The following is a 26215-nucleotide window of genomic DNA, read 5'->3' on the forward strand; positions in this document are numbered from 1 at the left end:
ATAACATTTTCTGAGATTGTCTCATGTTGTCCAAGCTTCCTCAAACTCAACATGTAGCTGAGAATAACAAAGTACGGCTTTTTATCCTGTGCTTAGACACACACGTATACAAATGCATCCTGGGTGGACTGAGTATGTGGAGATGGCCTATGTCAGCAAAAGCAGCCATGGACCAGTGATACCAAAAGACAGAAAGAACTTTGGAAGGGCAAAAATCAGTTTGCTATCCCATTTGGATATAGAGGAGCCTCACAATCCAGCAGAAATGAATCAAAAACATTAGTTAAATTTGCCACACAAAAGCTCTCATCAGTGTGAGACACAGAAAGGACATTCAACTGCAGTATATTATGAGCCAGGCAACAGGCTATCAGTAAAAAGCACAAGAGTCATGAGAAAAAAAAAAAAAAAACCAGAGGAAAGAAGCCAACAGACTAGACCTTGCCAATGCCAGAGCACCTCCACTGTCTATAAGCACCTGGGACAAGAACTTGACCGAGTGTAGCTACAATCCATTAATAGTCTCACATCTTTTTCTATTCATCAAATAAGAGCTTCTAGAATCAAAAAAAGTAGAAGGCAGAGTCATGCTCTATAGTCCAGAGTGGGACCTGACTCTTGAATCTCTTCTCTCATCTGCTTGCATCAGCCTCCCAAGTGCTAGAATTCTTTTTATTTTAGTGAGAGTTGCCTAAATATTACGTATTGACTCCATGTTTTTGCTGGGTACCCTAAGAGCCAGAAGAGGATGTTGGATTCCTTGAAATTGGAATTTCAGACAGATGTGAATGGCCATCTGGGTCCTGGGAACTGAACTCAGGACCTCTGCAAAAGCAGTAAGTGCTGTTAACCACTGAGCTATCTCTCCAGTCTCTGTAGCTGTTTTTTAGATCTTAAATTATAAAATATAATGTTGGGGGCAGTGAGGACAGACTTTTTCTGAGACCCTTAGCTCATTTAAACCAAATGATGATAAATTCTCACTGTGCCTGTTTTTGTATATTTTTTTTTACATTTTCATTATTTCCCGCTTTTTAAGATATTATTCATAAAAGAATGAGCTTAAGGATTTAGTTGAATAAAAGTTTTAAAACACACCCAAAATAATATTTACCTGCACAACTAAAAATGAGAGCCCACCTCAGTCTTTGATGTCTTCACGAAGAACACTGTTTATTAAAGCATAGTCTTTAATGATGCTAAGGAACAGTCACTTCTTTGTTATTCTAAGATAATAGAATTTTTTAATCCAAAATGAGATGTTAAAAAAAAAAATCTTGTGTTCTTGTTGAGTGCTCAGCCCTAAATGGGGCCTCTATATCAACACCCATTCCCAGCAAGACTCAGGGAACACTGCAGAAGAGGGGTGGGAAATGATGTAAGAGTCTGAAGATGGGGAGCAGTGCTATGAAGTACTGCCTGACAGACAGGACACAGCCATTACAAGCACAAACTCAGAGCAGTACAGTTACCTGCACAAGATCAAGCCAGTCAATTTCAGTATGGACAGGATAGGGGCTCATGAAACTCCACATCAGTTAAGAAGGAGTTACAAGCAATAGATGGCTGCTGAGAGGTTGTGGTGGTATCATTTTTCTTCCTGGTTGTGGTTGCTGGTAGGTTCTCCACACTCATGTTAAAAGCACTAATTGAACTCAGTGGGTTATTTAAAAGGAGGCAGGTGTTATTCATGGTGAGTGGAAGGGGAGAGTTTTAGGTGGAGACGACCAAGATACACAATAAGGATGTGTGAAATTGTCCAAGAATCAAAAACAACAAAAAAAGGCATGGTCTCTGCTGAAGACTCTACAGTAAATAATTTTCAGTTGGGAGACACTAATGAAGTGTCTCTATCTTACAAAATAACATAGGTCATCCCAGTGGTCATAATCCTGTCCAAATCAGACTGGGATGGGACTGAACATAGGCCACAAAGACATCTTCATACAGTCTCTGCTAAGCCCTCTGCCATTCAAGGAATCAGCAGTATGGTTATCAAATTCTCAGCCTCTTGCTGTATGTGTCACTGGCTACAACATTATACCTTACCTTTCCTACTCTTTCTGTTTACAACATTCTGTCCTGCCAACTCCACCTGGAAACTCTTTAATCATTTTTGGAACCCCAGTTCAAGGACCATAATCTTTTTTGGTGGAGAAGATTGTGAGACAGAATCTCATGTAGGCCAAGCAGACCATGAACTCGATATGCAGAAGAGGCTGACCCTGAACTCCTGATGTGTCTGTCTCCACAATCCAAAGTGCTGGATTACAGGCTCAAGAGAATTACATTCTTTATGAAGGCTTTCCAACAAGTAATCATCGTCTATTTCCTATCTCATTCTCATGTATTTCCATTATGGCACTCATCAGACTCTAAAATAAGCTTTCTTTTTCAAGTGAATCTTCTGCACTAAACTATAAACTGCTAGAAAAAGAAGATCTCTTTAAAAAGAAGATCTTTTCTATCTCTGCATCCCTAGAATCCCTAACAGCATGTGGCACCCCGTTTTTTTAATGCTGAAGAAGTGGGGTTATTAGGTTGACATTAGAAAATTAAGACAATACTAAAAAAATGTACTTGAAAGTCTATTTGGACACTGCGAGTGAGTCTGCCTTAAGAAAGGCAAAGATAAGGATCTGCCTGTGTGTGTCCCTGTCTATTCTGAGCTAGCTGCCTCTTCCAGGTGTTCTCAAGATGAAGCAAGCCTCTACAAAGTGCAGGACTCATAACTAATGATGCTATCAACACCGTTGGCTGCTGCTGGAAATTACTTAACCAGTTTTCAGATACTATCCCTGAGACTGGAGAAAATATGCCCCATTTTCTCTAAGTTTAAAACAGTCTTAATAGGTTAAGGATTGTTTTGAATCCAGAAGTATTAATTCACTTTTTTAAACCAAAGACCTCTTCAACTACTTTAAAGCACTGCTTTCAAGTATCCCAGTGTCTAACATAATTAACAAGTTTAGCCTATGGGTACTTTGTGTTCAAAACATAAACCTAAGCAATAGGTTTTGCCCAATGTTTCCATATTCACATTATGAGTCCATAATAAATATTTACTTGTGGATTGTGGCTATTACTAGCCTCAAACAAAATTCTATGACTGACTTAACTAGGTTTCTGAAAGTTACCTGCTAAGAAAGCAATTTTTTTTTTTTTTTTTTTGCTTTTTCAAGACAGGGTTTCTCTCTGTAGTCCTGGCTGTTCTGGAACGTCCTCTGTAGACCAGGCTAGCCTTGAAGCCTGCCTCTGCCTCCCGAGTGCTGGGAATAAAGGCGGGCACACCAACAAATATGTGAAGTCATTGCTTGAGGGCTTAAGGTGACTATATAGCAAAACCCAAAGGTGAAGGGCAAGTCACGTTTTAAGTGAAGATTACAATCCTCCGGTTTCCCCCCATACTTTCTCGTCGCCTGTAAACACTATAATAAAACACAGGTCAGTTTCTCCTTTGGTTTACAGGTATACCATATACAAATACCATGCCTAGACTGACCCTCCAGTCTTCCACCTCAGACAGGATATATACAGCAGGCAGCCTTGAGCACCCGGCTACTTTTCAAAAAGTAGATACGCACGAAACACCCCCTCACAACAGGCATGTGTCAAAACAGCTTGGGGTACCGACACTGTGTGCATCACTCACTAGGGTCGCGCGATTACTGTTTCCTCTCAGGCGGGGTACCCTAGGGTATTTTCCTATAGAAAGGCCTTGTGCAAGGCCTAGGCGGGAGTTTACGACCGCTGCCCAGCCAGAGGACCTCCTGGGACAGAGGAAAGGACAACCGGACCAGGCCGCAGCCCAGTACTGCACCTTCCCAGCTTCGAGCCGGTCGCAGCGAGCGGGCTCGTGGGGCACGCCGCGGATCTCACTGCGCGCCCCTAGACCAAAAGAGGAGAGGGGCCGCGCCGGCTCCGCCCTCCCCCGCGGGGCTCGGGCTCACGACGGCACAGGAAGGCCACGTCCCCAGGGACAGGCACCACTCTATGGTTCGTGGGGGGGGGGCGAGCCCACGTGACTAGCGCCTAGCCAATCACGGGACGGCAGCCCGCCATCGAGACGACCGCGGAGGCGGCTAGAGATGCCCGCCGGCAAGTCAAAGGCGCCTGTCCATCCCGGCTCGGTGCTCGGAGCTCGGTGCTGCCGCCATCTTCCTGGAGGAGAGGGCAGAGGCAAAGAGCCCCCTCCCCTTCACCGCTCCGCACTCACGCTGCCACCTGCCCGCCCCCGGTCGTCTCTCACTCTCAGTGGACACCTCATTCCTACCTAAGAAATATCCTTGCCCTGACTCTAAGTTTCCCCCCAAGCGAAGAATCTCATTACCTGCTCCTCTCTTATTAGCGCGAGGAAACCAAGCTCATAAGGTAGGAACTGTGGCGAAACAGGAACAGGACGCCATCTTGGTAAAGGAGAAGAGGCTACGCTTGACCTCCCCCCACCCCCAGCCTCTATATGGCCAACCGCCGTGGGAGGGGCAGGGCGCCTGCGCAGAGGCGGACGCCCGCCGTGTCCTACGCTTGCGCTCTGCCGGCAACCTGGGGGGGGGGGGGGAGGGAACTACTCGGGGGCCCAGGAAGGAGTTGGCATGGGGCGGGACGGCGCGATGACGCCATCTGTTCGCGCGCGCGCCGCGGGGCGGGGCGGAGCGGAGCGGGGCGGATCCGGGCCGTAGTCGGACGGGCGTTCTCCGGCGTGTTAGCGGGTAAGCGTGTGGCCGTGTGTGTACCCACTGTCGCGCGGGCTGGAGCCGAGCTGGCCCCGCTCCGGGGATTAGCAGAGGTCGTCTCTCGCCCCCGGCCCACTCCGGCTGTGGTGACGGGTGCGGCAGGGGCGCGCGCGCGGGGGGTGGGGGGGAGGGGCGGCCGCGCCCTTCGTCCGCGGCTCCCGCGATGGACGCGCGGCGGGCGTCGTCCCTTTCGAGGACAACCGGACGGGCGTCCCCCATCTGGATAATCCTCCTGGCCGGGGTCCAGGGCGTTGGGGCGGGTGTGGCCGGTCCCGGTGAGATTACCGCGTACGTTCCAACTGCTGTGTGGTGGGGGCCTCGGGCGTTTACGCTGGCGGATGGAGGAGTTGGGTGAGGGTAGCTTTAGAGCCCTATCGACGGTTGTGTGGCCATCTTCTCACTTAACGGTGCCAGTTCGCCCTGGGGGTGTGAAGCACTGTAGTCAGTCATCCCGAGATGGTAAGGAGGTTCCCCAGTGGGAGGCAGTGGATAGTCGTTTGGAGGAGTGGTCTTGTCGGCTGTGGCCTTCCCCAGGGTTGTGCGATGCTAGACAAAGGGCTGTAACAGTGTAAGTGACAGGGAACAGGGGACGTGGAGCGGAGGCCTCTGAAGGTGAGAAGCGCTGAAGTCTTAACTCTGAAGCCGGTCCTAGGCCCAGACCACGCCTGCCCCCCCCCCTTTTTTAATCTTCCGGCCACATTTCTTAGTGCTTCCCGGCTCTGTCCTGTCCTACCTTACACGAATGCCAGACTCTTCCCATGGAACTTCTAGTTCAAACCACTGTGGTCTCTATCGTTGGCCTTAGCCCAATTTACGCCTCGTGTTACCTCCCACGCTCTCAGTCTTCTGCTTATCTGTTGGTTAGTTCCTGCTCGCTGCTCGTTATTCAGGACTCTGACTGGATGAGATTTCCTTCAGACGGATTAGGTGCTCCATTGGCGTTCAGTATTGGGGTACCTACTGCATAGTAAGGGATTCAGGAACTTGGGTTCTCAAGTATTTCCTTAGTAGCTAAAATTAGTTTAGTACCTGAGATACATTTCTAAATTAGTCTTGCTAACATGGGAAAAGTAGGGTTTTGTAGCAGTCCTGAAAACTTTCCTCAGCATGCCTCTAATTTGATCCTTTTCAGTGGCTTTTTTTGGTAGTTGCCATTCAGGTATTCTTTGCAGCACCCAGCATTCAAACTGTCAGTGTGTGCTGCTATATCTAATTTTGGTGATGATTTTCTTAGTTGTAAAGGTTGTCCTGATTCTTTTTTTCAATTTTCCACCTTGAATTTTTTTTTTCTTTTCTCTTTACAGCTCTGTGAAGAACAAGAGCTTTTTAATGGGATCAGATTCTCTTGGTTAAGCTGGGTAGCCTAGGGAAAGGGGGTGGGGCCTCCCTCTATTATCATTCATGAGTGTAATTCAGCTCTCTTTGATTGTGGCATGCTGCCCCAAGCTCCATTAAGAGTGTTGTGTTGCATAATGTACTTGTGCAGTCCTCACATCTAAGAACTCTAAATGGCAAGACAGTCTAGGTACTTCGAATAAAAGCTATTCAGGATCCTACATTGAGAAGTCTGAATGTGTGTGTGGGGATTAGGGACAATGCATGCAAAATGTAACAGTTTATGTACATGAATGATGCTTCTGATTTATGAATATTCCATTACTATAAATGCCACTTGCAAAATAATGTCAAATGTCAAAATACAGTTTTGTTAATCTATTCATCTTTTGGATCTTATTTAGGGTGATAGTGTTACTCTGGAATAAAGAAGCTGTGGGTCAAGGATAAAGAACTTACAAATAACATGACATCTGAAATATGCACAGTGTGAAAGAATAAAATTTTAGTTTGAGCATTTATCTTAGATGTGGAGATCAACTAGATCTCCACTTTGTACTTAGTAGTATGTAAATGGATCAAGGTTTTCTCACTAAAATACCAAGTGCTTCAGAAATTCAGCATTCCCCTCTCAGCTTTCATTTTGGCATTACTGGGGATATATAGTTCAGTTGGTAAAGCTTGCCTGAATGCAGGAGTCCTGGGTCCCTATTGCACCCCCACACGAAACCAAAACCCATTTTTGTTTTGGTTACTAAATTGTTAGAAAACCATTGTGGATCCAAGTTATGTTTGAACGTAGGGTAAAGAATTCATAGCCTGGCATGCTCCATATTGAAGAACCACTGTATTCTCCAGTTCTGTGCTTGTGTATTTCTTGAAAGAAAGGAAACTGATAGTGAGAATTACCCTTTTTTGGTCTGAACTGACCCATATCTTCAAAATGGCTGGGAACTTGTGTAGCTGGAAGTTTTTCTGGGTCCCGCCCGGTCCTGCAGGCGCCCAGACCCAAATAAACACACGGAGGCTTATATTAATTATGAACTGTGTGGCCATGGCCTATGGCTCAGTTTTCTTCCTAGCTAGCTCTTATAACTAAACTTATCCCATTTCTGTTAATCTATATGTTGCCACATGTTCCGTGGCTTTACCTGTGTGCCATTACATGCTGCTCTCTGGATGGCGGGATGGCGTCTCTCTGTCTCTCCTCTCTTCCTCTTATCTCTCTTGCATTTTCCCGCCTGGCTCCATCTTGTCCTGCCATAGGCCAATGCAGCTTTATTTATCAACTAATAAGAGCAACACATATTCACAGCATACAGAAAGACATCTCACAGCAAACGTGGGTCAGTAAAGGTAAGGAGATAACAGCTGTGTAGGAAGGACTCATGATGTTGCCTGTATCTTCCTGTGGTTTGAAATAAAATACATGTAACAGTAGTGAAGGCAAGTGTCCACTCTGATACTGCTCTCAGGTATTTTATCCTTCCATGTAGACAGAAGTTACTTTACCCAGTGCTTAAAGAAGTCATGCCATAGGGATTCCAGTTTACAATTGAATTAATTATACCAATTTGGGGAAACAAAATGATATGTTTAGGGCTTGTTTGTTTGTTTCTAAATCTATTTGTAGCCAAGTATAGTATTGCACTCCTGTAATCGTAGCACTTGGGAGGCTGAAGCAGGATTGCCAGTTCAAAGTGAGCTTTGATTACAAAGATTGTCTCAAAAACCAAAAAAGACAAATAAGCTAAAATGTATTCCTGTGCAGCTAAGTGTTTTGTTGTGTTTTCAGACATGGTTTCTTTGTTGCCTAGACTATTTGAGAACTCACCATATAATCCAAGTTGGCCTCAAATTTGTAATGCTCCTGCCTTCAGCCTCTAGTGCTGTGCTACCACACATAGTTCGATTTTCATTATTTTTGTTAAGTATTTTCCCCTATTTCTGTTTATTATTATTATTATTATTATTATTATTATTATTATTATTTGCCCTTTCTTCCCATGTGGGTGCTGGGAATTGAACCTAGGTCCCCTGGAAGAGCAGCCAGTGCTCTTAACCACTGAGCCATCTCTCCAGCCCCTAAAAAGAAACTTTTGACTCATCACATACCTTTTTTTAGCACCTGACCAAATAAATTACCTTATTATAAAGTTCTTTTTTTGTCAGGAACATTTGTGTTTGTGATCTTGTGACAGTTGCTCAGATACCTGAGATTGAAGGCCTATACCTCATAGGCTGGTTTACTATTGGGCTTTTTTTTTAGATTAGGTCTCTCTATTATGCAGTTCCGACTGTCCTGGAATTCACTGTGTAGACTAGGTTAGCCTCAAACTCAAGAGTTTCATCTGCCTCTGACTCCCAAGTGCTGGGATCAAAGGTGTGAGCTACCAAGCCAGCTACTGTTGTTTTTTGTTTGTTTTGTGTTTTTTTGTGACTCAAGTGTTGTATTTTTTTGCATATTCAGCCCTGTCAGCAAAGTAGTTTTGTTTCATGATTTTTTTGTTTTTTTTTTGTTTTTTTGAGACAGGGTTTCTCTGTGAAACAGTCCTGGCTGTCCTGGAACTACTCACTCTGTAGACCAGGTTGGCCTCGAACTCACAGAGATCCGCCTGCTTCTGCGTCTGGAATGCTAGGATTAAAGGCATGCATCACCACTGCTCAGCTCATGATTTTTCTTGATGCAATAATCCTAATAGGGTTGTATTAAATAATCATGGTAAAATTGCAATATCTAGATCCTACTTTCATTTTGATTCTAATGAAAAAAATGAGGCAGTTGGGTATTTGGTTATATTAAACAGCTATAATTAATTTTCTCTAGAAATAACAGCTTGTCATTTTTAGGAGCCCTTGTGCATACTGAACTATAAATGAAGTGTATATCTAGGATTTGCTTCACTGTAATCCAGAGAAGTTGGAAATAAACTAATTTTGGCCTTGAGTTGCTAATTATTGAAATTGAATAAAGGGTAGTACCTGAGGGTATTATTGTGATGTTTTTGTGTGTGCTTTAAGTTTTTCATTTGTATTTTAAAGAGTAATGGACATCTTTTAATCTATTATTGGCTATAATTCAAATAGGTTTAGTATCTCTTTTTTAAAACATTGTATTTTATGTGTATGAATGTTTTATCTATATGTACATCTGTGTTTCACATGCTTGGTATCCCAGAAAGCTAGAAGAGGATATCGAGTCCCCTGGAACTTCAGTTACAGACAGATGTGAGCTGCTGTTTTATTGTTGGGAATCGAACTGAGGTCCTCAGATGAGTAGCAAGTGCTCTTAACCAGGGAACCATCCCTTCAGCCCCTAGTTTAAGTAATCCCACTGATTAACGAATACCATTTGCTATTGTTTTTGGAAACAACCCTGAATTATAGTTAATCAGTTTCCTTAGTATTTTCATGCAGATTGATTGAATTTAATTATATACCTCATCAGTATCTATATATGGTTTTCTCTTAATTTGTTATGTCTTATATTGATAACTTTGATACATTACGAGAATCTAATTGCTGGCAAATATTTAAAAATTTTATATTTATATTCATGAATGAGGTTGATTTGATGTTTGCTGGTTTCTCTTTACTGAAGGACCTTTCCTTCTTCCTTCCTTCCTTTCCCTTCTGGATTTGTTAATGAAATTATGCTGACTTCACAAATAAATTGGTTCACTTTCCTTTTTTCTGTAGTGGCTTGAAATAGTTAAATGATTTTGTTATTATCTCTTCAGAGGTACATGCTATTTTGCTCTAATTCCATCTGATGTTGGCCCTTTACATTTTTAGTTTAGGGTGTGTGTGTGTGTGTGTTGCTTTCTTTAGTGTTAGATGATTTTTTTACATTTATGTATTTGGTGAGAGTGAGGGCGTATGCTGCTTGTGTGTGCTGAGATTAGTGAACAACTTGCTGGAACCTGTTCTCCCCCTTTTGCCATGTAGATCCCCAAGATCTAGCTGGCCCTGCTGCTGGACTTTGGTGGGCTGTTTAGTGGCACTGGTTCTAGTTTTTGTTATATTTTGGTAATTTATAGTGCCAGAGATAGTATTCTTTCCTCTCATTTTCAATTTGTGGTCTTTTTAGTAGTCTGTATCTGTGATTGTACCTTCTTGCTCTCATTTCTTTAATTAAGTGAGTATGAAGAATTTGTTTCTTCCAGGTATGGTGGCACATGCCTTTTATCCCAGCACTGAGGAGGCAGAAGCTGGTGGATCTCTTTGAGTTAGAGGTCAGCCTCATTTACTTAGTGAGTTCCTGGACAGCCAGAGCTACATAGACCCTGCCTTAAAAACAAACAAGAATTAGTTTGAAAGATTCAGTTTTTGAGTTTATTTGTCTTTGTAGTTTTGGCATAATTTTTTTTCTCTGTATTTCTTTAGAGTTTTTTTGTCATTTGTGGGTATTTTTAGGGACAATTTTTTTTTTAAATTTTTAGTGTTACTGATAAAACTATGTAAAACTCAAGTTTGAGTTTGTCCTATAAATGTGGACATCTGAGGACACCCCCACCCTCACCCCCATTTCCTTTGGTTCCTAGAGACAATTTGTGGTTTTCGCTTTGGGGCTTTCCTTAATCCAAGAGTAGTTCAGGATTGTTCTAGCTCCTTGAGGGTTTGTTTTGTTTCTTTTTACAATTAGTTTAAACAGATCATGCACTGAAAATGTTGATTATAAAGAGCTTTGAGAATGTTGATTATAAAGAGCTTTCATACTGGGCATGGTGATACATACTTTTAATCCTATCACTCCGGAGACAGAGGCAGGCAGATATTTAATGAGTTTGAGGCTAGCCTGGCCTATCTAGCAAGTTCTAGGACAGTCAAGGCTACATAATAAGACACTGTCTCTAAAACAAAACCCTAAAAAGTAAATTAAAGCTTTCACATTTTGTTAATACCTTTGAAATGTAAGATGTAATTTTATTCATTCCCTATTCCATAAACCTGTATATCAGTTAAGCAAGACTGGTTGTATTACTGCCTTTCTACCCTTGGAATACTGTTTACTTGGTCTGTACAATTCTAAGAGAAGCCTATTAATGCTTCCTCATTTGAACTGTATTTTTATTAAGTTGACTTGGTAATTTTCTTTGCCTTTGCTTTATGGTTTTGTCTGCAGTTAAGTATTTGGACAGGACCTGTTATGTCTTCCTTATACATTTTTAAATGATTATTTAAAATGATTAGTGCTTTTGTTGCTGTTCTCCCCACTCCCTCCTCTGACAGGGTTCTCCATGTAGTTTTGGTGCCTGTCCTGGATCTCGCTCTGTAGACCAGGCTGGCCTCGAACTCACAGAGATCCACCGGCTCTGCCTTCAAGTGCTGGGATTAAAGGCATGTGCCACAGCCACCTGGCGCTGTTTTATTCTTTTGCCTTGAATTCCAGTTGCTTGGTATTAACAGTCTCAAGGTATGTAGGGATTTGAGTTTTCAGCTGCTGCCCTAGTGCTGTGCCTGTCTACCTGTTGCCATGCTTCCCCATCATGATGGTGATGGACTCTTATTCCTCTGGAACTAATGAGGAAATTGAAGAAGTGGCAACCATTTATGGCAAAGAATGGTGTGTCATTAATGGCTGTGCCATAATATTTTGTGTTAGCATCATTGATGATGTAGATGACCCCAAATAGACACTTTGCTTGCAGGTGATGTTTCCAAGTAAATATTCAGGCACAGCTACCTATTTATTGATTGAATGCTCCTTGCTGAAAGGGCAAAATGTGCACCATTATCAAACAGCCTTGAGGAAAAGTATATGTGTCTACCCGTTTGGTACAGTTGAGAGTTTCCCTTTTATGTCCTGTGATCAAGGCCAAGTTTCTTTTCCTCCCAAAATATTTAATTAAAAGGAAATGACAGAATATTGGTGAAAGATTCCTTTACCTGCGGGTGGAGAAAAGAAAAGAAATTCTAATGCTGTAATTTCAGATAACAGAACCAGACTCAGATATAAAGGGGGAAAAAAACTGAAGATGTTGAATACATAGATGATCTCATTTTAGAATATCAGCTAGAAAATCCAGTTAAAGCATTGGATTTCAATATCAGCGAAAATGAACCATAAATAGAAAAAAATACTTACAGTTGATCATATTGTTCCTATTACAAAAGGAAGAAGTACTTTTAAGGTACACTTGGCCACAGTACTTTGTTCTAAATGAGTAAAAATGGTTCTTGTCAATTTCTTTGAGACTAAGAAAATGGTCAGTGTTCACCTACAATATCTATGCCTAGCATATACTGTAAGAATAAACAGACCATCTTGCAGGACTGAGAATGATGGAGATTTTGAATGGGAGGAATGTTGTAGTGGTAGTATCCCACTGTATGGAGGGATTCTGCTAGGATCAGATCATTTCAAACATCAACAACTGTTAGAAATATACTAGTGGAGAACTTCACAAGTTCACTCTAGTCATCTAGGAGTTTGGGAAAGAAGAAAGTGAAAAAAGGCTGGAGTGAACTGTATGAAAGGTCAAAGGCAGAAAATTGCCCTTTTTGAGATGGGGGTAAGTCATGCACTGTTCCCTTTCAGATATGATTTACTATACTGATGAACTGAGCACAGACTTGTCTGGGTTTTGCTCCCATAGGAAGGAGCAGAAGTTAGGAAGGCAGTTTTGGGGAGGTACAAGAGCATGGAAAGTATCTGAAGTTGGGCAGATGTTTTTCTCATTTTTAACCTTGAAAGATCCACATCCTCACTTAGTATTTTAAATTAGAAGCTAGTGACCTTTACTTTTAAACCTATCTTTACAGTAGAGTGGGTTCTGAGACAGAAAATCCTACTTTCAACATTATTTAATGTAAGTTATCGAGTTGTAGGATGACCTATACATCTATATTTGGAACAACTCTGTTTTCATAAAATCCTAAATATATTCTATGTATTAACTGTTAAAGACTTTAGATGTCATTTATTAGAATCAAAATAACTCATAAAAAGAGCAAGAATTTGATGCTGGGGGGGACGTGATTTTCCTGCTACAATACATTTGAATTTCTTTTTTGATGTTTTGTCTAACATTTGTTTTGATTCTTTACAGAAGACAAAACATATTTTAATATCGCTGATCTCGTTTTCCTTCACTTAAAATTGTTAATTTATTTTTATAAGATTAATAGCCATATTTTATGGAAACAATCCTTAATTTTCACTGCGGTCATTTGCTGGTAGGAGAAGAGATACCAAAATTTTCAATTCTAACTCCTGAATTACATATTTCAAACTACACCATGAATGTGAAACAGCTAATGATAGCATTTTTTTCCTCTGTTAAAAAAAGTGAAAATCATATGTAGAAAATTTCCAGTTCTCCATATAACTTTCTACTGCCAGGTGTCTGCTTTGGCATTTTTTATATTAGTTAAAAATGTTCTCCATATGCCAGTATATAAAAGCAAGTAGCATCTACTTTTTAATGGGAACAGCAGTAGCTTCATGAAGGAGATGTTTTGTGACCCATGAGGCAGGCTATGGGAAGAAAATTATTCAGACTAATTGCAGAAGAACAGCTGAAGTATCAAAATACTTCAGGACAGGTGAACTATATTGGTGAAATTGTAATCACATCCAATTCCACTATAAGATATAACTGGATGGTGGCAGCGGTGCATACCTTTAATCCCAGCACTCAGGAGGCAGAGGCAGGCAGATCTCTGCAAGTTCAAGGCCAGCCTGGTCTACAAAAATGAATTCCAGAACAGCTAGAGCTACACAGAGAAACTTTGTCTCGAAAAACAAAACAACAAAAAAAGAGATAACCATAAACATATGGGGTGTGTACATTTCTTATATTTTATGCATGATTTTATACATACAACTTTATCTTTCCATACAAATGGTATTGAACTGTATATACTGTTTTGTATCCTACATGTTTCCTATAGAAGTATATTGTTAACATTTCCTCTTGTCAGATAATACTCTTCTAGGACTTAAAACAAACAACTGCCCATTTGCCTATGTTGGCACTGGCATGGTATTTCTTCACTTGCCTCTTAGTTTTCAGCCTTTCTCACCCTACCAAAAATCTCCATATGCAGTGTAATCAAATTATTGCAGCCTGGTCTATTTGCTTTAATTCAATCTGTCTTTTAAGGAGGATATCTGTTTTTCAACGCTTATTTTTCCGAATTTCATCTTTTCTGTCTTGATGTAAGATCGTTATTCATAGTTTCTTCTTTTTCCCTATGTTCTGTTGGTTTGATTAGATTGCTATTTGTTACTTTGATTGTTAATATTTTTTTTTAAGACTTAAGACATTGGCTGGGTGTTGTGGCTCACACTTTTAATTCCATAACTCAGAGACAGAGGGAGTTGGATCCCTGTAAGTTTGACGCCAGCAAAGGATTGTAGCGGGAGAGCTTCTCTCTGGTCCCAACAAGCCCCTGCGGACCTCCACAACCAGTTGTAAAATAATCACTCAGAAACTTACATTAATTAAACTGCTGGGCCATTAGCTCAGGCTAACTACTGACTAGCTATTACACTTAAAATTTCTATTAATCTATATGTCACCATATGTTCTGTGGCTTTACCTGTTGTCTTTACATGCTGCTCCCTGGGTGGCAGGCTGGTGTCTCCTGACTCAGCCTTCCTGTTCCCAGAATTCTCTTCTCTGTTTGTCCCGCCTTTACTTCCTGCCTGGCTACTGGCCAGTCAGCATTTTATTTATACAGAGAGATATACACAGCAAAGGATACATAATAGGAGGGAAAGAAGGAAAAAAAACAAAACAAAACACCTACATACCAAGACAAATATCCAGGACTAGCCTTGAATTCACTGTTCTCTTGCCTCAGTCTTCCTCGTGTTGGGGTTACAGGGATAGACCAGCACATATAGTTTTATATTTTTCTATTGATTTGGAAATCTTCCCTTTTTTCCCATTAGTATTTATTTACTTTCCCATTTATTTCCTGGCCAGACTGTTCTTTGCAGTTAGGGCACAGCTCCTGACAAACTATATTCCCTCTGATTCATTTATATCTCCTTTAGAAAGTTTTAATTCTCTAATTTGACTCCTGCTCCTAACTTTTCAATTTTGCTGAGATTAATATTTTTAGTTGTTCTATTAATAGCATTTTTCAAGGATGTCATTTCTATCCAAGGGCCATAATTTACTCTCTATTCATAGTTCCAGAGAGCTGATTAATGTACAGACATTTGTTTTTGTTTTTGACAGGAAAATTTTATTGATTGTTTTCTTTGCCTCTACATGTTCTCCCTCACCCTGACACTTTGAAAATTCTTGTAATAATGTAGGTTTCCTGACTTTTTCAACAGTAAGGCTTATAGAAGTCACTGGAAAAGGGAACCAAGACTATAACCTAGGTTTCCCATGAAACATAATAATACTGAATTAAAGGCCCATGAATTCTTTTGCATGTCTACCTTAATTAACCTGCCCAAAACAATGAGGTGTGGGAACCTCATTTTGTCTTAGGTGCTTGGAAACCTTTCTATTTGAGAGAGAAACTTGGGGTTTGTAGTGCTCATGTATGTTAAGGTTTAAAAATATCAAAGAAGCATTGTATAGAAATTCAGCCCTCTGAGGCTAGAGAGATGGGCTTAGTGGTTTACAGCACTTACTGCTCTTTCAGAGGACCTGGGTTTGGTTCCTAGCATCTACATGGTGGCTCAAAACCATCCATAATTTCAGTTCCAGGGGATTGACACCTTCTGACCTCAGAGGTCACCAGGCAGGCACATAACTATTCGATCTGTCCTCTTTACTTGTAAATGTGCTTCATATTGCACCTTGTGCCCCAGTGCTAAAATTTAGTTCCCAAGTCACTCTAGGGATCTTTCAGTAAGAGATGGCACACATTTCAGGGTACAGTACTCCAGGTACAGGGGTATCCTTTCCTCTTTGAAAGGCTTCAGTTAAATTGGAGGTGAGAAGTAGGTTGTCTTTTTCTCCCATCTCATCCCTGATGTCTAAGATGTAATCAGTACTGGGGGTGGGGAATATATATATTTGGAAATGTAGAGCCATATATACAGTTGCTTTTATTAATTTAGCTAGTTTTGTTTTTATATTGAGTAATGATTGTATCATTTCTAGGGCAATGTTTGAGGTTATTAAAAGGCTAAAGAAACAAGCTAATGTCACGTGTCTGTATCATCATGGGTCAGTTCATGCTGTTAAATGTGTGTATACAAATTCAGACATGTCTTTTTTTTTTTAACAGACAGAAAAATCGAGAAAGATGTCTAAGGTAAGGTCTTATTTCATGTATCTATGGTATAGAGAGAAATTGTTTTATATTTTCAGATAGTTAAAAAGTAGGGTTTCTATAGGTAAATTTCTAATATTGGGTTATTATTCTAAAGTTTTGAGTTAACTTCTTTTCCAAATTTTTTAATTTGTTAACATAAATCCTCTTACCCATCTTAATTTTTTTCCAAAACCAATAAAACAGCAATTCAGAATTCCAATAATTCATATAATTAAGTTGATAGGGCTCTTAGAAATGCTATATTGGTTTAGATTAGCCCTTATAAATTGGTCCAGAGCCCTGATATAAATTAGTTCTAAAGGACATAAGCTGATAAAGTGGAATTGTGGTTAAAGCTGCAAGGGTATCATTTTTCTTTGCCCTTTATTTTTTAGTCTATGGGTGTTTATTACTATACAGTGAAAAGCCAGGGGAATGGAAAGATGGCTCAGTGGTTAAGAGCACTGACGACTCTTCCAGAGGACCCAGGTTCAATTCCTAGCACCCACATGGCAGCTGACAACTGTCTGTAACTCCAGTTCCAGGGCACCCAAAACCCATGGCAAAACGGTAATGCACATAAGATTAAAAAGAAAAGAAAAGCCATAACATCAGTTTTTGCTTTTTATAAAATAATGTGGAACAGAGATAAACAAAAGAGCCATTATTCTAGCACCCAGAAGTAATCACTATGAATGTTTTAGGTATATTTTTATCTGTGTGTATATGTGACTGGATCGTTACAAAATGTAATCCTCAAAGAAAGGCTATTTTATAACTTGTCTTTTTTGTCTAGTTCAAATAATGTATTCAAATTTTTTCATTTTCAGTATGCCACTGCATAAATTGTTGGGTTTGTGTGTGTGTGTGTGTGTGTGTGTGTGTGTGTGTGTGTGTGTGTGTTGTACAAGCCTGTATATATGATGTGAGTCGGGTGTGTATAAACCTGTGTGTATGGTGTGTGGTATGTGTAAGACTTGTATATGTGAAGATACAAGTGTATTGTGTATGTGTGCATGTGTGGGAGTGTGGTATGTGTGCATGTAGGAGTCCATTGTGGTAAGGATATGTGAGTGTGTGAGTATAGTGTGTTGGAGTGGAGTGTTTGGGTCTGAATTTGTGTGCGTGTGGATCTGCATGTCTGTGGCTCTAGGTGAGTGTTGGTATATGAGAGTAGGATGGAAGTGTAAGCATGTGCTTGTGGTGTGTCAGAGGTATTCTTGTTCATTCTCTAGTCCTCACCTTCAATGTGTTGAGTGCAGCTTTGGGATCTCCTCCATGTTTGAGAAGACCCCCACTTTGGGCATTGCTCAGCTCTCCAGAGTAAAGAAACTGATGCTCAAGTTGCTTAGTGCTAGGGTTCCTTGCCTGCACCATGTCCTGGTTGCACGCTCTCCCTGTGTTAGCCCGCTCAGCTTTTAATGTGTGTATGTACATTAGTGTTTGTGTGTGTAGAAGCCAGAGTTCAACCTTGGGTATCATTCCTCATGGTTTACCAGTGTTTTGTTTGTATGCTTGATTGTTTGTTTATCCCTCCTCCTCTTTTGTATATATCAGGTTGAGGGAGGAGGGAGAGACACAGATAGATCTCTTACTGGCTTGGAGCTTCAACTATTCACCTGTCTTCACTTGTCCAGGGCTGGGATCCAAAGGTTTATCACCATGTCCAGTTTTTTGTGTGTTTTTTTTTTTTTTTTTTTTTAATTTAGGTTCTAGTGATTGAATTCAGGTTCTCAGACTTGCAAGGCAAGTACACTATCTTCTCATTTCCTAGATTGTGGTTTTACTGTTCTTGATTTATCACATCTTCAACCATCTTTAGTCTTACCAGGCATTCTTTCATCAAGAATTCTTTTAACTGTCTTTTCACTGTCATGCACGGTGGCACATGCCTATAATCTCAGTATTTGGAAGGCTGAAGCAGGAAGGTTGCAAGCTCCAGACCAGCCAGGAATATGTAGTGAGCCTGTCTCAAACAAATAAATAGATATTTCAGTGTAGTCAGCTGTGGGCTTAGTTTTTTGTTTCATAATTTTTGACGCTGAATTCTCAACATTCCACTCTTAGCTTCCTGCTTCCTCTAGATAAAGCTCTGTGTCATCAAAGGAAGAATAGCAAGAATGTCTTTTTTCCCGATGTTTTCACAGACCCATCATGCCTGATAAGGCTGCTGTTCTTTAGCTAAATGTTGAATGAAAGGAGTCAGTTCTCTGAATTCTCTTCATCTCAAACTGTAATTTAATTTACTGCACTGGGATAAATTAATATATATTTTACATAGTTAATTGCTAAGCAGAATATTTAACAAAATAGTAATTATGAGTCAGCATATAGCTATGGAATTTGATTGAATTGTGTGTTTTTTTTAATGATTTTATTTTATGTGTCTCGCCTACATATGTATATCAGTATGAGGGTGTTGAATTCTCTGGAACTGGAGTTAGAGACAGTTGTGAGCTGCCATATGGATGCTGGGAATTGACATAGTTCTTCTGGAAGAGCAGCCAGTGCTCTTAACCACTGAGCCATCCCCCAGATTGTGCTTTCTTTAATCCTCTTAAGTGAACACTGTTTTCTGATAATAGTATAAGTTTTGAAGATAATAATTTGTGGAGTTTCTTTGATGATTTTTTTTTAATTTGTGAGAATTGTTGATTACCTATGTTTATCACAGGTCTGATAATGTCATAAAAGCAACCAATAAGATGTTTATTAGCTCTTTATTTTTTAAATCTTACTTTAGCAACAACCAACTCAGTTTATAAATCCAGAAACTCCTGGCTATGTTGGATTTGCGAATCTTCCCAATCAAGTTCACCGAAAATCAGTGAAAAAGGGGTTCGAGTTCACACTGATGGTGGTTGGTAAGAATTATCTTACTAAATATTCCCCTTTCCCAGCCTATGAAATGCACTGGCCTGACCTATAATGTAAATGAGAACATTTCTTTTTTGACAAAATCACCTCTGGAACTTAAAAACATGTTTGTTTATTTGATCAGGATTTCATATATATGCACACATATATTCAGAAATTTTTGCCCACTAGGAAAATACAATTTTATGTCATCTCCTTGTTTGTATATAATGAAAGTTTCTTTGTGATAATTAACTTTCAAAATAGTCACCAATGATACTTGACTCCTTGTAGTCACAACCCTTACCAGTCCTTTTCTATACTGAATAGGTTTGTTTGTTCATTTGGTTTGGTTTTCTTTGTTTTAATTTTTATATTGTGTCTGTGCGTGAGCTTAATGTGCATAGGGGCACACCTGTGTAGAGGTGGTTCTCTTTATCTTTATATGGGTTCTAAGGGTAGAATTCATGTCATCAGGCTTGAGCATTAAGTGCTTTTACTTTCTGAACCATCTTGCTGTGTGCCCCCCACTCCTCCCCCTTAAACAGGGTTAATGTAGCCAGTGGATGTTGAAGAAATGATATGACTTCTAAGACTAGGTCATAAAGGTATTATGGCTCCTGCCTTGCAATCACTTGAACTGTTCACTCTAGAGGAAGCTAGCTGTTATGACTTTATAAAAAAAGGACTGTAAGGCAAGGAACTGAGGCTGCCAGTAGTCCTACAGTGACCCACTTCAGAAGCATCCTCAAGTCCCAGTTAGGCTTCCTATGCATGTCTGCCATCCCTGCTGACATTGGCTACTGTCTTATGAGACACCAAACAGAAGGCTCTTAAAGATACTGTCAAAGGCTAGCATGATGGCAAGTACCTTTAATCTCAGCAGAGGCAGAGGAAGGAGGATCTCAGTGAGTTTGTGGCCAGCCTGGTCTACGTAGTGAGCTCTGGGACAGCCAGGACTACATAGAGAGACCCTGTCTCAAAAAACAAAAATAGCAACAAAAAACAACACTGTCAAATTTTGTGACAACCCAAATTTGTGAAGTATTGTTAAAGGCGAATTTGCAAAATTACTATATATTAGAGATGATGAATGTAATCGCTTAATTAGTATTGTGTTTAATTTTCACTTAAAAATAGTAATAAACTACAGTGGAAGGCTATTGAAATTGAATGGTTGCTTAAATGTATTTTTATTGTATCCAATATAATAGATACTGTCATAATGTATTATGAATTATTGCATATATTGTGTTTTAGCATGCCAGTAGAAGCTTAATGATGAGCTGTGGTGGGGGGTTTTATTGTTGTTACTGGTTTTTGTTTTTGTTTTTTTAAACAGAGTTTCATTATGTTGCCCTGGCTGGCCTAGAACTAGCTATATAGACCAGGCTGGCCTTAAACCCACAGAGATATGCATGTCACTGCCTCCTGTGTATTGGAGTTCAAGGCTTGAGCCATGATACCTGGCTTTAATGGTGAATTGTTGATTCTGTTAGTGATATCACATTTTACAATTTTTGGCAATTGTAAAAAATTTCAAAACTAATGAAGTAAGCATTAGAAAAGCCTTGTGATGGTCATGACTAAGTAGGACATGCTTATTTTTTAGAATTAATAGTACACAGATCTAAAATGAGGGATTCTTGCTGAAGAGTAGGTGCCAACATATTTTAGGAGTACAATTATATAATACAAATAATGGGAATTTAGGTTCTTACTAGAAAAGAGCAGTGTACTCTGTCACATTATTATCTGACTATATAACGCTAAAAAAAAAAAAACCCCAAAACAAGCAGTATCTTTACTCTCTGACTATTCATAAGTTAGGGGTCAGTAAGCTTTCTAAAAGGGTCCACATTAGTATTAGATCTTTATGGGCCATATAGTTTGGTCATAATATTCAACTCTACACTTAGAGTGGAAAAGCAGCCATAGACAGATAGCACATAAACAAATAGGCATAATGATGTAATAGAGCTTCACTTATAAGAAAGACAACAGACTGGACTTGAATTGATGCCTGAAGTCCATCAGCTGTAGCTAGAGTTTTTCTGGTCCTGCCTGGCCCATGATCAGGACAAATCTCTCTCACCCGCCAGTCCCGCAGCTGCTCAGACCCAACCAAGTAAACACACAGAGACTTATATTGTTTACAAACTCTATGGCCGCAGCAGGCTTCTTGTTATCTAGTTCTTATATCTTAAATTAACCCATTTATATTAGTCTATAAGTCGCCACTTGGCTCGTGGCTTACCGGTACCTTACATCTGGCTTGTCATGGCGGCATCTGGCAGTGTCTTTCTGCCTCAGCCTTCCTCTTCCCAGAATTCTCCTCTCTGCTTGTCCCGCCTATACTTCCTGGCCTGGCTACTGCCCAATCAGTGTTTTATTTCTTAACCAATCAGAGCAACACATTTAATATACAGAACATCCCACAGCAATCAGCCCCTTAAATAAGCTAGCCCTTCTGCAGTGGATTGTTAAGACAACTGAGGAAAACATGTATGCTTTAGGTTTTGTTGTTGTTGTTGTTATTATTTGTTTTAACCCTGAACAGTAGGCAATGCAGGAATTTAATCCTTTTGAAGCAAATTATGTAGACCTTTCTTTTATCAGAGTGGGGAGAATGAAATAAATAAAAAATACAACAGTGTCACAGAGCTATTACCTAAGATAGCCAGGCAGAATTCTCAAAAAGCAAAAGAATTCCAGAATTATACACTTGGAATTCCTCAGAGGTATTGGCTGAATGACACTGATCTATGCGTGTAGCGTATAGATTGCTGAAGCTGGGTAAAATGTCAACACCAGAGACAGTGAACTGAACTGAAGACTACACAGGGCTAGAAAGTTTGTGTATGGTTGGAAACATTTGAATTCTAGCCATTCAAAGAGAGCTCTTGTTGAACACTCAGGGCACTTAGAGTCTCTAGGACTAAAACAGACATAGAATCTGTTGTTATCCATCCCTAAAAAGTTATAAATAAGCCTTGGAGAATCAAACTACTTAATACTTACTAAGTTGGAAATATCATTAAACACATCAATAAATGTGGTGCTGCATGTCTTTAAATCGAGTGCTTGAGAAGCTGGTGGAAAAGGGATCCAAGTTGGATACCAGCCTGGGCTACATAATGAGACTTTGATTCTGAGAGAGAGAAAGAGAAATTAAATCTGGCCATTTATAGTGTAGTATTCATACTACACTTAACAGGATATTGGGTAGTTGGGTTTTTTTTGTTGTTGTTGTTTTTTTTTTTGTTTTTTTTGTTTTTGTTTTTAACTGAATAGCCAAAAAGCAAAATTAAAAAGTATGTAGCCAGGCAGTGGTGGCACATGCCTTTAATCCCAGCACTCTGGAGGCAGAGGCAGAGGCAGGCAGATAGATTTCTGTGAGTTCAAGGGCAGCTTGGTCTACAAAGTGAGTTCCAGAACAGCCAGAGCTGCTACACAGAGAAACCCTGTCTCGAAAAACAAACCAACAATATATTTGTATTTTACACTATTGGGGTGGTTTGAATGAAAACTGTCTCCCATAGGCTAATGTTTTTGAACACTTGGTTCCTGGTTGGTGGTGCTGTTAGGAAGGTTGTGGAACCTTGAAGAAAGGTGGAGCCTTCCTGGAGGAATTACATCATTGATGTAGGGCTTGAGAGTTTTTGCTTTATCCCACTTCCAGTTTGCATACATCCTTTCTCTTTCTCTCTCCTCACCCCTTCTCTCAGTAGAGGAGCTTGTGGGCAGGCCTGACAACCTGAGTTTGACCTCTGCAATCCTAGAAGGTGCCTGGAGAGAACTAAATCCCAAGAATTGTCCTTTGACCTTTACATATGTATGATAGCACATATGCACAAGCATACAATGAATTTTTTTAAAATTCAAAGTTAAATTTAGTCATCAATTTTTTTTAACCAATTTCTAGAAAGGAACAGACTAACCTCAGAAATAAGAAAATGAGAGGAAAACACTGAAAGAGAAACTGATATAGAAAATGGAACTAAATGCTAGATTGGCAAAATTAGTAAGTTCCTTTGATTGAGCAAACTACTAATATCAAGCTTGAAAAGGTTGTCCCTATAACCCTAGGGTTAAAAAAAACAACAACAAAAAAAACGCACAGCTTTTTGCTTTTGTAAAGGTCCCAGGTTCAATTCTCAGCTACCACATGGCAGCTTACAATTGAAATTCCAGTGGACGTAATACATTCTTCTGGCCTCTGTGGGCATACATGTGGTACACTTACATACATGTAGGCAAAACACTTATGCACATGGACTGTGAGTGAATAATTTTAAAGACAGAACCAAGCCGGGCATGGGGATGTATACCTCTAATCCCAACACTTAAGAGGGAGGAGCATTAAGAGTTCAAGGCTGTCCTTAGCCACCTAGGAAGTTTGAGGCCATCCTCTTTCACGTGAGACTATCTTAAAAAAAAAAAAAAAAAAGGTGGAAGAGGATTGTAGCTGAAGTTTTCCTGTGTCCTGCCTGGTCCTTAGCCACTCAGACCCAAGTAAACACACAGAGGCTTATATTAATTAAAACTGCTTGGCCATTAGCTCAGGCCCACCACTAACTAGTTCTTACACTTAAACTCAGCCCATTTCTGTTAATCTGTATGTCACCACGTGTTCCATGGCTTTACCTGTGTGCCATTACATGCTGCTCCCTGGACAGTGGGCTGGCATCTCCTCACTCAGCCTTCCTCTTCCCAAAATTCTCTTTGTGTGCTTATCCTGCCTATACTTCCTGCCTGGCTACTGGCCAATCAGCATTTTAATAAACGAGTGTACAAAAGCATAATCCGACAGCAGAGGAGGAAAGGGGAGACAAAATCTTGACATTTATTTATTATTATATTATTATTATATAATAAAAACATTATTATTATTATAAAATAAAAACATACTGTTGAGTGATAAATCTAGCAAAATATGTGTGAGAACTGTTTATTGAAGAATACTGCTGAGAGGTTAAAGACAATGTAAATTAATTGTGAGATCTGCTCTATTTGGAAACTATTAAGAAGATATGTAGGTCACTTTTTTGTTACTTTGCTAAAATAATCATGACCAAGGCAACTTAAGGAAGTGATAGTTTATTTTTTGCTTATGGTTCTAGAGGGATGAGTTCATTATGGTGGGAGGCATAGAAGCAAGCAGCAGACATGGCTATAGGAACACGAAGCTGAGATCTTACATTTTCAAAGGCAAGCACAAAAGCAGAGAGAACAAACTGGAAGTAGGGTAAGGTTATAACTCCCAAGGTCTGACCCTAATGATATATTCCCTCCAATGAGGAAACCTCCCCAAATAGGGCCACAGATTGGTAACAAGTATTCAGATGCCTGAGCCTATAGGGGACATTGCTCATTCAAACCATTACAGATGATGTCTTTTCTCCTTAAAACTGTACACAGAGTCAGTTTGTTCCCAATCAGAAATGTTATTAGGTTTTTAAAAATAGATTAAATGAAAATTCAGAAAACTTAGAATGGACAAAGCAGTTTCAAAAAGAACAAAGTTGGAGAACTTAACTAAAATAATCAAGACCGTATAATAAGGCACGGAGACTTAATAGCCCAGAAATAGATCCACATTATAAGGTCAGTTACTTTTGACTAAGGTACCAGGATTGTTCAGTAGCAGAAACTTAATCTTTTTAAAATATTAACTGGATGTAACTGGATGATTGTATGGAAAAATTCAACTAGTACTTGCTATTATACTTGCAAATTAACTTGAAATAGATCCTACACCTAATATAAAAAAAAATTAGAAGAAAGTAGATAAACAATTTTATGACAGAGCCAAAACACATTTCATAGAACATAAAAGAATAGTTACCACAAGAGGAAAAAAATGCCCCATTAAATATTACTTTGGTGTTTGGAGGGATGGCTCAGCCATTATGAGACCTTGCTATGTTTTGCAGAGGACCTGAGTTCAGTTTCCAGCATTCTTGTTAGGTAGCTCACAACTGCCTTTAACTCCAGCTCCTGGGGAATTCAACTTCTCTGGTCTCCTCAGGCACCTTATGTACTCACTTGTACATAACTCCCACCCCCAACTACACATACACATAATTTAATATAAATATTTTATATAGAAAAATACTACCCCAAAGCTATAGACATGGCTCATTGTAATTGTACTTTCTCATTGGGACTACCAGCCCGAAAATAATGACACAGAGACTTATGAATTGTGAATGCTTGGCCTTAGCTTAGGCTTGTTTCTAACTAGTTCTTATAACTTAAATTAACCCATTTTTTTAAATCTACATTCTTCCATGTGGCTCTTTACGTCATCTCCATACTGCCCATCCTACTTCCTCCTATCTGGCTGGTGACTCCGCCTTTCTTCTTCCCAAAGTTCTCTGTCTGCCCAAAAGTCCCGCCTATACTCTCCTGCCTAGCTATTGGTGATAGACCCACGACACACCCCCACCGTTGTGCATGTCTGGCAGACCTAGACATTTCTGCCTAGCCAGTTCCGGGTCAAAATAGCCATTTCCGGGCCAAGGCGTCTCACGTGACCAGGACCCTGTGGCTTTGCATGGTTGCGTAAGAGCGCACAACGCAACCATGTGATCTGCGCATGCATGGAGTAGCCACCTCGACCTGTGTACACACGTGCCACCCAGCCTTTATAAGCCTGCGCCATATTCCCGGCTGCCGCCTCCTCCTCCGCCTCCTCCTCCTCCTACGTGTCTCTCCGAAGGCCTGAGCCCTCGTCTGTCTCTTTTATCTTAATAAAACTCTTGTTAGTGGATTCTGTCATTCATGACATTTCCTCGCAGGGTAAGAGTGCTGCTAAATAACTAACAATTGGCCATTTAGCTTTGATTACATCAATCAAAGCAATACATCTTCACACAATGTACTATATCCCGCAACATAGCCTTGGGGGAATTTCACTATTTGTTGAAGGAGTAGGGGAAACCTAGAGATCTGCACACCAGATCTAAATATTATTATCAGTAAAAACTTGGGAGTCAGATATCAGGGTAAGAACCTGAATGATCAGAAAAGCTGCAACAAAGCAACCAGTGACTTCC

At 40.1% G+C, this 26215-nt stretch overlaps 2 protein-coding genes and 1 pseudogene across 5 annotated transcripts in view; 2 read left to right on the forward strand and 1 right to left on the reverse strand.

The window, feature by feature from the left end:
- Hdlbp (high density lipoprotein binding protein) overlaps positions 1 to 4485 on the reverse strand; it is a 78626-nt gene extending 74141 nt beyond the window's left edge. Inside the window, exon 1 of the mRNA XM_059277974.1 lies at positions 4331 to 4485. The gene's annotated coding sequence lies outside the window, so the exon portion shown is untranslated. The remainder of the gene's footprint in view (positions 1 to 4330) is intronic.
- Septin2 (septin 2) overlaps positions 4087 to 26215 on the forward strand; it is a 38257-nt gene continuing 16128 nt past the window's right edge. The window contains exons 1-3 of one of the 4 annotated variants that reach the window (XM_059277980.1): positions 4087 to 4371; positions 16272 to 16298; positions 19042 to 19162. In XM_059277980.1, the coding sequence (XP_059133963.1) occupies positions 16290 to 16298; positions 19042 to 19162 (130 nt within the window). In that variant the 5' untranslated portion in view covers positions 4087 to 4371; positions 16272 to 16289. Of the gene's footprint in view, positions 4372 to 4637; positions 4710 to 4802; positions 4827 to 4863; positions 5022 to 16271; positions 16299 to 19041; positions 19163 to 26215 lie in introns of those variants that run through there. The other 3 variants (XM_059277976.1, XM_059277978.1, XM_059277977.1) reach the window with 3 other exon arrangements.
- LOC131923617 (protein IMPACT-like) lies at positions 11558 to 12917 on the forward strand (annotated as a pseudogene).

This window comes from Peromyscus eremicus, chromosome 13 (genome assembly GCF_949786415.1).
Source record: "Peromyscus eremicus chromosome 13, PerEre_H2_v1, whole genome shotgun sequence".
In the NCBI taxonomy this organism is placed as follows: Eukaryota; Metazoa; Chordata; class Mammalia; order Rodentia; family Cricetidae; genus Peromyscus; species Peromyscus eremicus.